This window comes from Elephas maximus, chromosome 21 (assembly GCF_024166365.1).
Source record: "Elephas maximus indicus isolate mEleMax1 chromosome 21, mEleMax1 primary haplotype, whole genome shotgun sequence".
Taxonomy (NCBI): domain Eukaryota; kingdom Metazoa; phylum Chordata; class Mammalia; order Proboscidea; family Elephantidae; genus Elephas; species Elephas maximus.
In genome coordinates, this window is record NC_064839.1 from 72740290 (window position 1) to 72755849 (window position 15560).

Consider the following 15560-nt stretch of genomic DNA (forward strand, 5'->3'; position numbering starts at 1 on the left):
TTCCAATAGCTCAGTCTTCCGGGTGTTAATTTATGGACCTATAAACAAATCATCCAGTGTTGTTTTTCTGGATATACCGGATCTCCTTGACTTCATTTATTCTGCAGAATTTGTTTAGCAATTAATATGTACAAATAAAAGGCACGGTCCTAGATATTTTCCTCTTACGTATAATGAGCTCACGGATCGTGAAGGAGACACTACAGTTTTAACTCTGACGTTGCATTCTGAGTTGCCACTTTGAAACGGTGAGACTGATAGCGTTAATACAGTGTTAATTAAGTATTGTTAGGCTTCTTAATTTTCACGAGGAGTTCTGAATCTTACCTTCTTAATGACTTCTTGGCTCCACAGATGGCCTGTTCTGCCTTAGCAACGTAGAGTTTCTGCCTTCCAGGTTCTCGCAGGAGACTATGACCTCACACTCTAGGTAGACCAGGGTTTGTATCAAAAGCTTTCTTAGAAGAGGGAGAAAAAAAAAATGAGTTAATAATGCAGTTTATCCATCATTTTATGCAGTTTCTGCATCATTTTAAATCCGTGATTTTTAAACCGTTTTGTATGTTTGTATATTTATACATGAGGCAGGAGGACTTAGCTGGTGACCCACCTGGGCCCTAAGTCTTCTGTTCCCATGAACCTGAAAAGCACCATTTTCTGCTATGTTATGTGTAGGACTTTCATGTAAAACTTCTTATTTGAACAGAGGATTCTAAGGCAGAAAAGCTGGAAACCTAATGCTTTAGCTATTTCATGTGGTATGCTTAGACCAAGCCAGACCAGGAGAGAAGTTTGTTTTTGTCCTTCGTAATGGAACAGTCATATTTGAATTGACCTTCGTATTATCTCATGTGTATGCATTAATTAAATTTGCGTTGTTTAATTTTAGGAATGTTGTCGATGACATTGTCCATGTGTAACACTGTGTCCCCCTTTTGAAAACTCACAGGAGACATTTCTTTCTAAATTCTAGGAAAAGTTGTCCCCTAGGTCACATTTTTTATTTGATTATTTTGTTTTGTTTTTATCCTATGGGCTCTATGAATTGTGTAACCCTTCCTGTTTTCTTTCCTCTTTGCTTTGGCTACTTATCTGAAAATCAGAATTTTTTCTCAGCTGTAACAACTATACAGACTATACATTATTTTAATTTTGAACCCCAATTCCCTTCCCCCAGTTTTTTTTTTTTTAATATAGACATTGTGAGCCTCATCTTTTTATTAGCTTGTTCATATCGTGTTTCTCTCCTTATCTGATGATATGAATTGCCTGAATTTGTATAATAAAATGAGACATAAATAATAAGAAGAAATAAATAACGACAAATTAGGAAATGTTGTCACCTATTGTTTATTGCATTGTTCTAATGACTGGCTATAAAATTTTATAGATTCATTTTTCTGTATTTTATAATTAAAAAAAAATCAGTACCAAGGTGAAAAGAAAGCAATAAATGTAATTCATTATAATTTTGAGTGTAAGCCTGGGGCTTTGAAATAACAATTAAGATTTCTTGCAGTATTAATGTTGCGGAATTTCCCATGTTTTGTATGGCTGTTCTGATATTTTTTTACAAGCTGAAATATTTTTAATCAATGCTAACTGGCACATACAAATACCTGAAATAAGAAACAGTACAGTTTTGGTTAATAAGTCATTTTTTAACTCTCTCTCTGCCTCTTAGTGATCAACTCGAAGAAATTAGTCACCGTCCGTGTATCAAATAGCAGTTTAGTAGATGCTTATTTTGGAAAAGGAAAAGCAAACAAACTTTTCTTGGAAGTTATATATCAAAATATGGTAAAACTAAATAAAAGAAACCTCACATCAATCTTCTAGGATTATGTGTGGAAACATTCTAAAATAAAATATCTCTTATTTAAGACTCACCTTGTGTTGAAGAATAATATGACAAATTGTATCCAAACAAGAAACCACAAGGTTTTCATTTCGCTTAACAAAGGCCTTAATTATCCAAGGAAATCTTTTTCCCCTACTTTTATAATTGAAACAGCGAATTGCCTGTGTTCAAAGCCTAGCCTTGTGGTCTTGCGCAAGACATTTAACATCTCTGTCTCAGTTTCGTTATTTTTATAGTGGGGGTTAGAACAGTACTACAGTACCACATGGGTACATCCCGGGGAAGCATTTTCCATGGTGCCAGCTGTGTACACGATTTAAGGGAAACAAGAGGATTGTTTGATGATCCTTTACTTTGTTTAATTCCATTTATTTTATCCCCCTATTTTTCTGGCTGCCTTGTACCAGTAATCAGGTTTGAATTATGATCATAAATGATATGAGAAGGTAATAACAGTTAATACATAAACTATAATATGCAACACACTGTTTTAAGCACTTTACATCAGCTAACTCATAATTTTTTTAAAAAAAAAACTCTAAGTACTGTTATAACCTCAATTATCAAAATAAAGAAATTGAAACACAGAGTGGCTAAGTATCTTGTCCAAGACCACAAAGCTGGTAATGGTAGAACTAGGTTTTGAACCCAGGCAGTATGCTATTTCAATTTTAGGAAGTTTGTAGTTGTTCACAAGATCAAATGTATTATTTATTCTTTACCTGTGTCATCTTCTAACAGCTCTTTAGTAATAAATAGGAAAAACCGCCAAGATGCTAGAGATTGCCAAAGCAAAGCAGTTCAGACTGACTTTCATCCTTGGGACAAACCCTGATTCCCCTGAATTCACATGTCAATTATGTTTCCTGCACAGAAATTCCAGATTCAGACCCTGAGTGCTCTCAGAGATCAGTGGTGTGTAGAGGAGAGTGGTAATATGATCTAAATTGATTGTTGTTTTTTCTAATCTTGTTTGAAACAGTTTCCTTCATATTTCACTAGGTAGTAAAAATCAGAAACATGTTCTGAGACCTGAATCTCTTGAAGGCACAGATGAAGAGGATCCAGTTACAGCCCTGGAATGGGACCCGCTGTCTACCGATTATCTTCTTGTAGCTAACTTGCATTATGGAATCCGCCTAGTTGATTCTGAATCACTTTATTGCATTACAACATTCACATTTCCCAGTGCAGCAGCTTCTGTCCAATGTTTGGCCTGGGTTCCCAGTGCTCCTGGGATGTTTGTAACTGGAGGTAAGCTTCCTCTCATTCCCCAGGACTTTAAATATGTGTGTATTATTTAACTGAATCTGAGAAATTAGACCTGTTTACTAATTTTATGCAAAACTTAATATACAAATAATATTTATGATAGTAAATTCTGTGTTTACTTTTATCTGTACTGTGTATCGTTAACCTAGTGACAAGTAAAAATGAAGTTAAGGCCTGTTATTCCAGGTTTCTGGAAACACATTGGAATACATCCTATATAGGTACACGTGTAAGGGTGTGTGTGTGCATGTATGTACAGAAGACAAAGTTCAATGTCAGGCACGACAGGATGACAGTGAAGGTAGTGACCAGAAGAAAAGGTTAACTGGATGACAGATGTATTAACTTCACTAGCACTTTTGACCGTCAGTGACCAGATGTGCTTAATTAGACCCATGCTGAAAATGAAAGTAGGCTTTGTCAGCATAGATGGAAAGACTGTTTTCCTAATCATGGTTTCCTAATCATGAGAGAAGTAGCAAATTTAAGACATGTTGGGGGATGGGAAGATGGGAGAATTTAGGAATCATATTTTGAAATTAAGTGATCATTAAACATTGACCGTTCACTTAGGTTCAGAGATAAAGGCCTCTGAAGAGACAGAGCACTTTAGGGTGCTGTGTAAATACTTCCTTTATTTGCTTAGCGTAAAACAATAGACAAATTCTCTTTATCCCCTCAACTTTTTTACAAAGTTCCTTACCTCTTTAGTACTTACATTACACGGCAGTAGATGGGCTGTTAATGTATACATTTGCCTTCAGGTTCACAGGATATCATCATCAATGATTGTTGACAATTCTGACTCATGGTGGCCCCAGGCTGCAGAGTAGAGCCACTTCATAGGGTTTTCAAGGCTGTGACCTTTTGGAAGTAGATTGGAAGCCTGTCTTTCGAGGTGCCTCTGGGTGGGTTTGAACCACCAACCTTTTGGCCAGCACTTAACCATTTACACCACTTAGGGACTTCTTATCATTAATGATAGGTCTGAAACTTTTAAAATATTTTAAATTATTTTTTATTGAGATATAATTCACATGCCATAAAATACACCCTTTTAAAGTATGCATTCAGCAGACTTCAGTATATTCACCAAGCTGTATAGCCATCACCACTATCTGATTCCCGAACATTTCATGAGTGATGTAACTAAACCCCTCGTCCCCAAAAAACCTTATCCGTAGCAGTCACACCCCATTTCCCTCCTTCCCGCAGACCCTGGAAACCTCTAATATGCCTTCTGTCTATGAATTTGCCTTTCTGAACACTTAATAAGAATTATATAATATGTGGCCTTTTGTTTCTGGTTTCTTTCACTTGGCATGATATCTTTAAGGTTCACCTGTGTTACAACGTGTATTAATACCTAGTACCTTTATGGTTGAGTAATAGTCCATTGTATAGACATACCACATTTGTGTATCCATTCATTCATTGGTGAACGTTTGGATCGTTTATACTTTCTGGCTATTATGAATAATACCACTATGAATACTGGTGTGTTTGTGTGGATATATATTCTGAGTTTCCTTGCGTATATTACTAGAAATGAAATTGTTGGGTCATATGGTAGGTAACTGGTTGCCATAAGTTGGGATCTACTTGATGCCAGCTGGTTTTTGGTTTTTATGGTCACTGTATGTTTAACTTTTCAAGAAACTGCCAGGCTATTTTCAAAAGCAGCTGCATCGTTTCACATTCCCACCGACAGTGTTGGAGGATTTCACTTTCTCCCCATCTTCACCAATACCTCTTATTGTCTGTCTTTTTGACCGTAGCTGTCCCAGTGGTTGCCAAATGGTGTCTCATTGTAGTTTTGGTTTGCGTTTCCCTAATGAGTAATGGTGCTGAAGACCCTTTGACGTGCTCATGGTCTGTCTGGACGTTGTCTTTTGGAGAAGTGTCTGCTCCAATTCATTTTTTAACTGGGCTATTTGCTTTTCTATTTTTAGTTTTAAGAATTTTTTGCAAAAAATATTTTGCAAATCACATATCTGATAAGAGTTTAGTATGCAGAATATTTCTAGTATATTCTGCATACTAAACTCTTATCAGATATGTGATTTGCAAAATATTTTTTCTCAATCACTCATTTTGTGGGTTGTCTTTTCCCTTTTTTAATAGTGTCCTTTGAAGCAAAAAGTTTTTATTTGCCTCTTTTCTTTCTTTTTTTACATGTACTTTTGGTATTGTATCTGAGAAATCATTGCCTGATTGAAATCAGAAAATATTTATACCTATATTTTTTCCTAAGAGTTTTATGGTTTTAGCTTTTACATTTAGGTCTGTCTTTGGCTGGGTTCTCTAGAGAAGCAAAACCGGTACAGCATATGAATATATAGAGAGAGATTTATATTCAGGAAATGGCTCACAGGGTTGTAGAGACTGGAATGTCCCAAGTCCATGGGTCAGGCTGGAAGCTTCTTCTGATTCATGTAGCTGCAGGGGCTGGAGAACCCAATATTAGCAAGTCAGACAGCAGGGCTCTGGCTCACAGGCTGAGAAAACTGAGGAATCCCAAGATCAGCAGGCAAGACGGCAGGTAAGCTGCTATTTCAGGTCCCAAGAACTGGATGTCAGATGAGCAAGAGCCAGCTGCAGGATCCAGAGCAAGCAAAAGCCCACGCGACTTGCCAGAAGTCCACCTGTATTGGATGCAGGCCACACCCCCGAGAAAACTCCATTTCAACTGATTGGCTACTCATGGCAGATCCCATAATGGAGGTGATCACATTGTATCAGATCTCCTTGTGGAAGTGATCACATCATCATATGACTGCCAAACTACATCATAACTGCCAAACCACTGGGAATCATGGCCCAGCCAAGTTGACACACAGCGTTAAAGGTGACAGGTCTTTGATGCATTTTGAGTTATTAATTTGTATATGTTGTGAGGTAGAGATTGAATGTCGTACTTTTGCATATCGATATCCAGTTGTACCAACACCGATGACTATTCTTTCCCCATTGAGTTTTCTTGGCATAGGTCTAGAATTTTACCATAAAGTCATTCCTCTTCTGCTGTTACATCCTGATATGTTCTCTTGTTTTTCACTTATTAATGTGAATTAGAATATTTATCATGATTTAATGTAATACACTGGTAGCCTTTTCAGAGTTTATGTTACTGTTTTAGTTGCTTTCAGATTAAAGCTAACAAATCTTACTTTACAGCTACCTCATTCACCTATATGACTGCTGTTAAACTGATACAGAACATAATTTCTTCTTTGGCAAAGCCTGAGTCTTAGGCCTTGGTTGGGTCATTATGATCCAAATGGGTAATTTAAACCCTCAATACCGAGCTCAATATTTAATAATATTACTATTTAATAATAAATCATAATTTTTAAGTAAGTTTTTGTATAATAAATCTTCACATAATATTTTTGCTTTTTGAGGAGTGGTTGTAATAGTAATGAAGAGAATTTTCTTCAGAAATGTGGCTTCATTGTTAGAGTAAAGGCTTTAACATCAAACTAGTTGGGTTTTAATGCTGCTCCCCCACTAGTAGCGGTACATCTAGGGTGAGTCACTTAACGTTTAAAGTAAAGATAATATGGTTGTTGTAAATGAAATAATTTGTGTAAAATCTTATAAATTCTGATCCATATTTAGAGCTTACTACATGTCACCTATTATTATAAATATTATTGATAAACTATTATATTCCATTATCATAGTTTATTATAATTTTTAAGCCTGAATCATGCCAAGTTTTTGGACACAGAAGAATATAAGAAAATTCTAATGAAGAGAACGATGTAACTCAGCACTTATAACCAGACTTTGAGAGATGAATGGAAAATGAAGATTGGGAATAGCTGATTATCAGTCAACTGGCCTTAGTTATCATATGCTCTACTTCTTGGAGTATGACATCATTAAATTATAGCTGTTTTCTTGTTACCCACTTTTATGGGGAACACCTCATATTCCTTTTTTCTGCCAAAAGTGAAAGTTTGTGGATCTCCTTTCTTCTTAAAGGGAGTATTGTTCATTTAGAGCCATAGTGGCCTAGTGGTTAAGCGCTCAACTGCTGAATAAAAGGTCAGCGGTTTGAACGAACACACCAGCCACTGCGTGGGAGAAAAATATGACAGTCTGCTTCTGTAAACATTTATGGCCTTGGAAACCCTATGGGGCAGTTCTGTTCTGTTCTACAGGGTCACTATGAGTTGAAATTGACTCGACAGCAGTGGGTTTGATTCTGGTTATTTTTTGGAATTCAGATCATGTGGTTACCATGCAACCTTAGTTCTCTGACTGAAGAAAATTATGATTTCTTTTTAGATTATCTTCCTTTTTTCCTTGTTAGGATGGGAGTAATATTCTCTTGGCAGCCTTCTGTATCCTAAGCAGAAGTAACTATCAAGGACATTTTTAAATAAAAGGTGTTTTTTTTTTTTCTTTATTATAAATGTAAAAAAATAAAATTACAAACAGTATAGAAAAGGCTAGGTAAAAATGAAGCACTTCTCATTGTTATCGTCAGGTGCCGTTGAGTCAGTTTCAACTCATAGGGGCCCAGTGTAGAACAGAACAAAACACCTACTGGTCCTGCACCATCCTCAAAATTGTTGCCTGTTGTTGCAGCCACTGTGTCAATCCATCTTCTCAAGGGTCTTCCTCTCTTTTGCTGACCCTCTACCAAGCATGATGTCCTTCTCCAGGGTCTGGTCTCCCCTGATAACATGTCCAAAGTACGTGAGAGGAAGCTTTGCCATCTTCGCTTCCAAGAAGCACTCTGGCTGCACTTCTTCCAAGACAGACTTGTCCCTTCTGTCAGTCCATGGTATAGTCAGTGTTCTTCTCCAGCGCCACAGTTCAAAGGCATCAATTCTTCGTTGGTCTTCCTTATTCTTTGTCTAGCTTTTGCATTTGTATGAGACAGTTAGTTGCGAATGCAGTGGCTTGGGTAGGTGCATCTTAGTCCTCAAAGTGACATCTTTGCTTTTTAACACTTTAAAGAGGCCTTTTACGGCAGATTTGCCCAATGCAATGCATTGTTTGATTTCTTGACTGCCACTTCCATGGGGATTGATTGTGGATTCAAGTAAAATGAAATCCTTCACCACTTCAATCTTTTCTCCATTTATCATGATATTGCTTACTGGTCCAGTTGTGAGGATTTTTGTTTTATTTATGTTGAGGTATAATCCATACTGTCTTTGATCTTGTTCAGTAAGTGCTTCAGATCCTCACTTTCAGCAAGCAAAGCTGTGTCATCTGCATATTGCAGATTGTTAATGAGTCTTCCTCCAATCCTGATGCCATGTTCTTCTTCATGTAGTCCAGCTTGCTCAGCATACAGATTGAATAAACATGGGGAAAGGATACAACCCTGATGCACACCTTTCCTGGTTTTAAGCCATGTAATATCCCCTTGTTCTGTTTGAATGACTGCCTCTTGGCCTACATACAGGTTCATCATGAGCACAATTAAGTGTTCTGGAATTTCCATTCTTCACAGTGTTATCCATAATTTGTTATGATCCACACAGTTGAATGCCTTCTTAAAGACAAAACTAAGTCCAGGTCAAAATTAGCAAAAATTGTGTAGACAAACTTGTGACAAATGAATTCATCTGCCCTCACTTTCTCTTCAGCAGAGATCCAAAGGTGTTTGAAAGAGTACATTTAATGGAATAAAAAGAAAAAAAATACTGAGACAGTCTCTGATTGGAAGTGTTCTGTTCATGTGGGGCTTTTGAAAGTGGTGGCAGAAGCGGTTTTTTAGTTGGTGTTCATGTATATTTAGCAGTCCTTGTTTGGCTGCAGTGAATAAGCAAGAAGTTTAAGAACCTTTTAAAGAAGGAGGATTATTTAGTGTTAAGGGTAGAGAGTATTCTGTGGGCCAGCCATTTCCTAGAACAAGTAGGGGTCAGTGGGGAGCTTTTTTGTGCTCCAGTTATCATAATGCTCTTTATGGGGAGAAGCTGCCCATAAAACATACCTAAAATGTAACCGTTGAATAACATTTCAACTGTTCCTTTGACTGTACACATTATTGTTAGAAGGATGTGAATAAGTTGTCCTAAAAATCTTACAAGTTCAAATTTTTGTTATTTTATGTCTCAGCAATGTCGTCATTTAACAGAATGCCTTCTTCCTGATCGCCTTAGATTCTCAGGTGGGTGTTCTGCGCATCTGGAATGTTTCAAAAACAACACCTATTGATAACTTTAAATTGAAGAAAACGGGATTTCACTGCTTACATGTACTTAATTCTCCTCCAAGGAAGAAATGTAAGTAAAAACATCACATTTTTAATATTTTAAAATATTGTATTTGCCGTCAAATAAAATGACTGATACAGTGCCACAAATATATGAAATAACATATACTACTGAAGAGTAAATTTTTAAAAAATAACCTTTGGGAATATATGTGCTAAAGGAATAATCAAAGCCCTACAATATCTAATATTACTAAAATGAAATATTTAGAGCTAACCTACATTTTAAAAGATGCAGTTAAGTGAGAGTACTTGGGTAATCTTGAGTCATCTCCATGGGAAAAATAAATGATATTCATGTAAATAAATTAAAAATATCAAGAAGTTTGGAGTTAAAGTGTATTGTTCTGAACTAGGAGACTTTATGTTTTAAAACCTGGCTCTTTTACAAGTTGTATGGTTTATAACAAAGTTCAAATAATCTTAATATTCAAAATATAGGATCTAGAAGGATATATTCTAAGTTGGAATGACAGTTGCAACTGGATTAATAGTTAATTTTATGTATTTTCTGTATGTTCTTCATTTATTTTTTTTTTTGTGTGTGTGCATTTTTAGTTATCATTGCTTCTGTAATGAAGAAAAAAATAGACTTAAGCCATAAAATTAAAAAAATCTGGAACTTTGGGTGAGGTTTAGAATTTGAAATTCTTCTAAATGCATGGAAAAAAAATCTAATTCCTAAGTCAATCATGAGTACTCTGAATGCTGGTAGTGTTCCCATTTTTGTGTGGATCATGAACAATGAGGCAGTAAATCTAGTAATTCAGATATCTAGAGTAATTGATTACTCCTTACTCACTACTCTCTACCTTTATAACATATTAAATAATTAGCATGACTCTTCAAAGTAATGCTATTTTGGCAAGCAACTTTAATGTCTAATATTGCAGGCAATGGGAAGTAGCAGAAAATCTTTATATTTGAACCTCCACCCATTCTACAAATTTAAACTTTTCTGTGGAGTCCTAATATTTCTAGATATTGGAAGCTGGAGTGTCTAGAAATATTAGAACTAGAGAAGTAATATTCTGGAGACTGGTATATTGTTTATGTATCCTGAATTTTTAGTTGTTTGTTTTTTAATGGTTATGAACTTCTATATCATGAGATAATTGAAAGACCATGGATTGCTTTCATTCATTTTTTTTTTTTTTCTCATATTTCAAAAGCAGCCTGGGACCATTAGAGAAAAATCAGAAAATAAAAAAAGCATATAACAAACTGGTCACTATGAGTTGGAATTGACTCGACAGCACTGGGTTCTGGGTTTTATAACAAACCACTTCTGAGTAATTCTTTCAGGTCCCCTATTGTTAGACATCTAATTTTTTCCCCCTCAATTATTTAATATAACAAAAGTGTGGAATAGGAACAACTGGTTGAAAATGAATAATTTAAAATATAGACATACCAGATCTAAAAAAATGAGTTATAGCTAGTTAGAGATGTACATGATGAACGTAATGCCATTGCTCTTCAATTTGGCATTTCCAGCATAGTAAACCATAGAAGTGTTGCATTCATCAACAACAAAAAAAATTTCAAGATCTAAGTACAGAGCTGTCAGGGATAGGGTAATATTCATATGCCCACAAGAAAGGCTAGTTAATTTTACTATTATTCAAATCTATTCACCAACCACTAATACCAAAAAATCAAAACCAAACCTGTTGCCATCAAGTCGATTCCAACGCTTAGTGACCTTGTGAGGACAGAGTAGAACTGCCTCATAGAGTTTCCAAGGAGCGCCTGGAGGATTCAAACTGCCATCCATTTGGTTAGCAGCTGTACGTCTTAAGGACTACACCACCAGGGTTTCCACTAATGCCAAAAATGAGGAAATTGAAGAATTTTACCAACATCTAGAGTCTGAAATTGATCAAAACGTATAATAAAGATGCAGTGGTAATTACTGGTGATTGCAGTGGGGCAGTTGGAAACAAATAAGGCTCAGTGGTTGTAAAATATAGTCTTGGTAATAGAAGTGACACCAGAGATCATGGTAGAAATTTACAAAACCCATGACGTCATTGCAGATAACTTTTTTTGACAACATAAACGGCAACTATACACATGGACCTAACTAGATGGAAAACATGAGAATCAAATAGACTTCTTCTGTGGAAAAAGATAATGGAAAAGCTCAATATCATCAGTCAGAACAAGGCTGGGGGCTGAATTCGAAACAGACCATCAATTGCAGATATGCAAATGTAAGCTGAAGCTGAAGAAAATTAAAACAAGTCCACAAGAACCAAAGTACTACCTTGAATATATCCCACCTTAATTTAGAGATCATCTCAAGAATAGATTTGACATCTTGAACACAAATGACCGAAGACCAGACGAGCTGTGGGATGACATCAAGGACATCATACATGAGGAAAGCAAAAGGTCATTAAAAAGACAGGAAAGAAAGAAAAGACCAAAATGGATGTCAGAAGAGACTCTGGAACTTGCTATTGAACATAGAGTAACTAAAGCGAATGGAGGAAATGATGAATTAAAAGAGTTAAACAGAAGATTTCAAAGAGTGGATCAAAACGACAAAGTAAAGCATTGTGATGAAATGTGCAAAGACCTGGAGATAGAGAAACAAAATGAAAGAACATACTTGGCATTTCTGAAACTGAAAAAACTGAAGAAAAATTCAAGCCTTGAGTTGCAATTTTGAAGGATTCCGTGTACAAAATATTGAACAACCCAGGAAGCATAGAAGAAGAGGGAAGGACTATACAGAGTTACCGTACCAAAAAGAATTGGTTGGTGTTCACCCATTTCAGAAGTTAAGATATCAAGGGCTGATAGTATTGAAGGAAGAAGCCCAGGCTGCACTGAAGGCATTGGCTAAGAACAAAGCTCCAGGAATTGACAGAATACTAATTGAGATGTTTCAGCAATCAGATGAAGTGCTAGAAGCGCTAACTTGACTATGCCAAGAAATTTGGAAGTCAGTTACCTGGCTAACCAACTGGAAGAGATCCATATTTGTGCCCATACCAAAGAAAGATGATCCAACAGAATGGGGAAATTATCGAACAGTATAATTTAATATCACATGCAAATTAAATTTTGTTGGAGATAATTCAAAAGCAGTTGTAGCAGTACATTGACAGGGAACTGGCAGAAATTAGAGCCAGATTCAGAAGAGGATGGAAACCCTGGTGGCATAGTGGTTAAGTGCTACAGCTGCTAACCAAAGGTCAGCAGTTTGAATCCGCCAGGCGCTCCTTGGAAACTCTATGGGACAGTTCTACTCTGTCCTATAGGGTCGCTATAAGTCAGAATTGACTTGATGGCACTGGGTTTTTTTTTTTTTTTTTCAGAAGAGGATGTGGAATGAGGGATATCATTGCTAATGACAGATGGATCTTGGCTGAAAGAAGAGAATACCAGAAAGGTGTTTACCTGTGTTTTATTGACTATACGAAGGCATTCAGCTGTGTGGATCATAACAAATTATGGATAACATTACCAGGAATGGAGCTCCAGAACACTTAATGGTGCTCATGCAGAACCTGTTCATAGACTAAGAGGTAGTCATCCCAACAGAACAAGGGGATACTTTGTGGTTTAAAATCAGGAAAGGTGTGCGTCCAGGCTGTATCCTTTCACCATATCTATTCAATCTGTATGGACTACATAAAGAAGAACATGGCATCAAGATTAGTTGAATACTCTTTAACAACCTGTGATATGCAGATGACACAACCTTGCTTGCCGATGTAAATACCAAACAAGTGAAGGAGACTTGAAGCATTTACTGATGAAGATCAAAGAATACAGCCTTCAATGTGGATTACATCTCAACATAAAGAAAACAAAAATCCTCGCAACTGGACCAGTAAACATCATCATAAACAGAGAAAATATTGAAGTTGTCCAGGGTTTCATTTTGCTTGTATCTGTTATCAACACCCACAGAAGGAGCAGCCAAGAAATCCAGCATTGTATTGCATTGGGAGAATTTGCTGCAAAAGACTTCTTCAAAGGGTTGAAAAGCAAAGACGTCACTTTGAGGACTAAGGTGTGCCTGACCCAAGCCATGGCATTTTCAATCGCCTGATATGCATGGGAAAGTTGAATAGTGAATAAGGAAGATGGAAGAACTGATGCCTCTGAATTATGGTGTTGGTGAAGAATATTGACTCTACCACGGACTGCCAGAAGAAGAAACAAGTCTGGAAGAAGTATAGCCAGAGTGCTCCTTGGAAGGGAGGATGGCGAGACTTTGTCTCACGTAGTTTGGACATGTTATCAGCAGGGACCAATCCCTGGAGAAGGACATCATGCTTGGTAAGGTAGAAGGTCAGTGAAAAAGGGGAAGACCCTGGAGGAGATGGATTGACACAGTGGCTGCAACAGTGGGCTCAAGCATAGCAACAATTGTGAGGATAGCCCAGGACCAGGCATTGTTTCGCTCTGTATCACATAGGGTCGCTATGAGTCAGAACCAACTCAACAGCACCGAACAGCAACAACAGATATTTATGTAGAGTGTCAGAACCATCCATAATGTCACTGTGGTAAAACATAAGAAAAATAGGTCACAGAATATATGAGTTTTTAACCAAATTGTCAGCAAATTGCATTGAACTAAATTGTTTACAACCATGTTGAATCTTCTGTTAGTAGTGGTTCATTCTAGTTTGGACTGTCTTGTGTTCTCATGTACTGAGAAATGAATCTCATCCTTAATGAACACAATAAAAAAGACTTTTTTATTTGAATCCAAAAAGAAAATACTGGAGAATATTTATCCATATTCAAAATTTAATTAATAACAAATTGGTCTGATAATTTACACTGTTATTGTTTTGGATTATGTTTACAAGAGAATATTCTTGGAAAATGTAGTTATTAAAGGAACAGAATATAGAAAAAGGAATATACAGAAAATAATTAAGCAAGGGGACTTTTATGTAATTGAAATAGGAGAAATGAGAGTTTGTGAGCAGTAAAAAACAAACTGAGAAACAGCAAAGAAAAACTCAGGTCCAAATATATGTCAGACAGTAATTGTTAATTTGTATGCCAAATTAAAGTGAATTATAAATAATTTCAAGAATTATTTTCCTTGGCTTGGAAATTAATGGAAGAGTTATTTGCTTTAAAATAGAGAAAAAATCATATGCGTTTGTGTCTGTAGAAGGGAAGGAGTATAAACTATGATTTCAGTATTTGGGAAGAAGATTAAAATTTAGAAATGTTCATGCTATGGTTTAATTTTCAGGGAAATCAGCAACCAGATGTCCACAATAGGTTGTAATTTCTTACATGCTAATTTTAATCCATTTCATTTCATCTGCACTTCTGTATATCTCTTCAAAATAATGTTTTTTAATTTAATTTTGTGCTTAAATTTCCACATTTTTTGGTGATGTTATGCAAGTACCCTGTGGCAGAAAAATGTGATCATTGCTTAAGGGTTTACTGGTACAGATTCTGAATAAAGGAGAACAATGGAGCCTCTCTATGAATTAAGCTCTGTTGCCTTCATTCCAGGATATGGGGAGCTACTGATGTAAATACCAAACAAGGAAAACAAACCCATTGCATTGGAGTCAGTTTTGCCTCATGGCCTTCCTGTGTGTGACAGAGGAGAACTGTTCCATAGGGTTTTTCTTGGCTGTAATATTTATGGAGGGAGATCACCAACCCCTTCCTCCACCGTGCTGGTGGGTGGCTTTGAACCACAGCCTTTACCTTAGTAGATGAGCACAAAACTTACCTGTTTATTCTTTTTTTTTTTTTTTTAATAGTTTCAATCCAGTCTCCAACCAAAAATCATTACACATCCTCAACCAGCGAAGCAGTTCCACCCCCAAATATGACACAGAATCAAGCCTTTTCTCTTCCTCCTGGTCATGCAGTATGCTGTTTCTTGGATGGTGGAGTTGGGCTTTATGATATGGGAGCCAAGAAATGGGATTTTCTTAGGGACTTGGTATGTCTATGGGCATTCCTTAATTCTAATATCTTATTATTCTATTGTACACGATTCTTATGTTTTGTAAATCCATGATGTTTAATTTTACCTACATATTAATATTATTAAAATTATTATTTTTTTAAGTAATGATATGTTAGGACTGCATCTTAGTTGGCTGAGACTTTTGGGAAAATGTATGGAATGATGACAAAACTATTAGATTTCTTTAAATGTTAATATTTACCTAGTTT

General features: G+C 36.3%; 1 protein-coding gene across 5 annotated transcripts in view; it reads left to right on the forward strand.

Annotated features, from left to right (window-relative positions):
- Positions 1-15560, forward strand: part of WDR17 (WD repeat domain 17) — a 122436-nt gene that overhangs the window by 59956 nt on the left and 46920 nt on the right. For all 5 annotated transcript variants that reach the window (XM_049864283.1, XM_049864280.1, XM_049864279.1 and 2 more), the window contains 3 exons: positions 2864-3115; positions 9262-9384; positions 15140-15324. In XM_049864283.1, coding sequence (XP_049720240.1) covers positions 2864-3115; positions 9262-9384; positions 15140-15324 — 560 coding nt within the window. The remainder of the gene's footprint in view (positions 1-2863; positions 3116-9261; positions 9385-15139; positions 15325-15560) is intronic.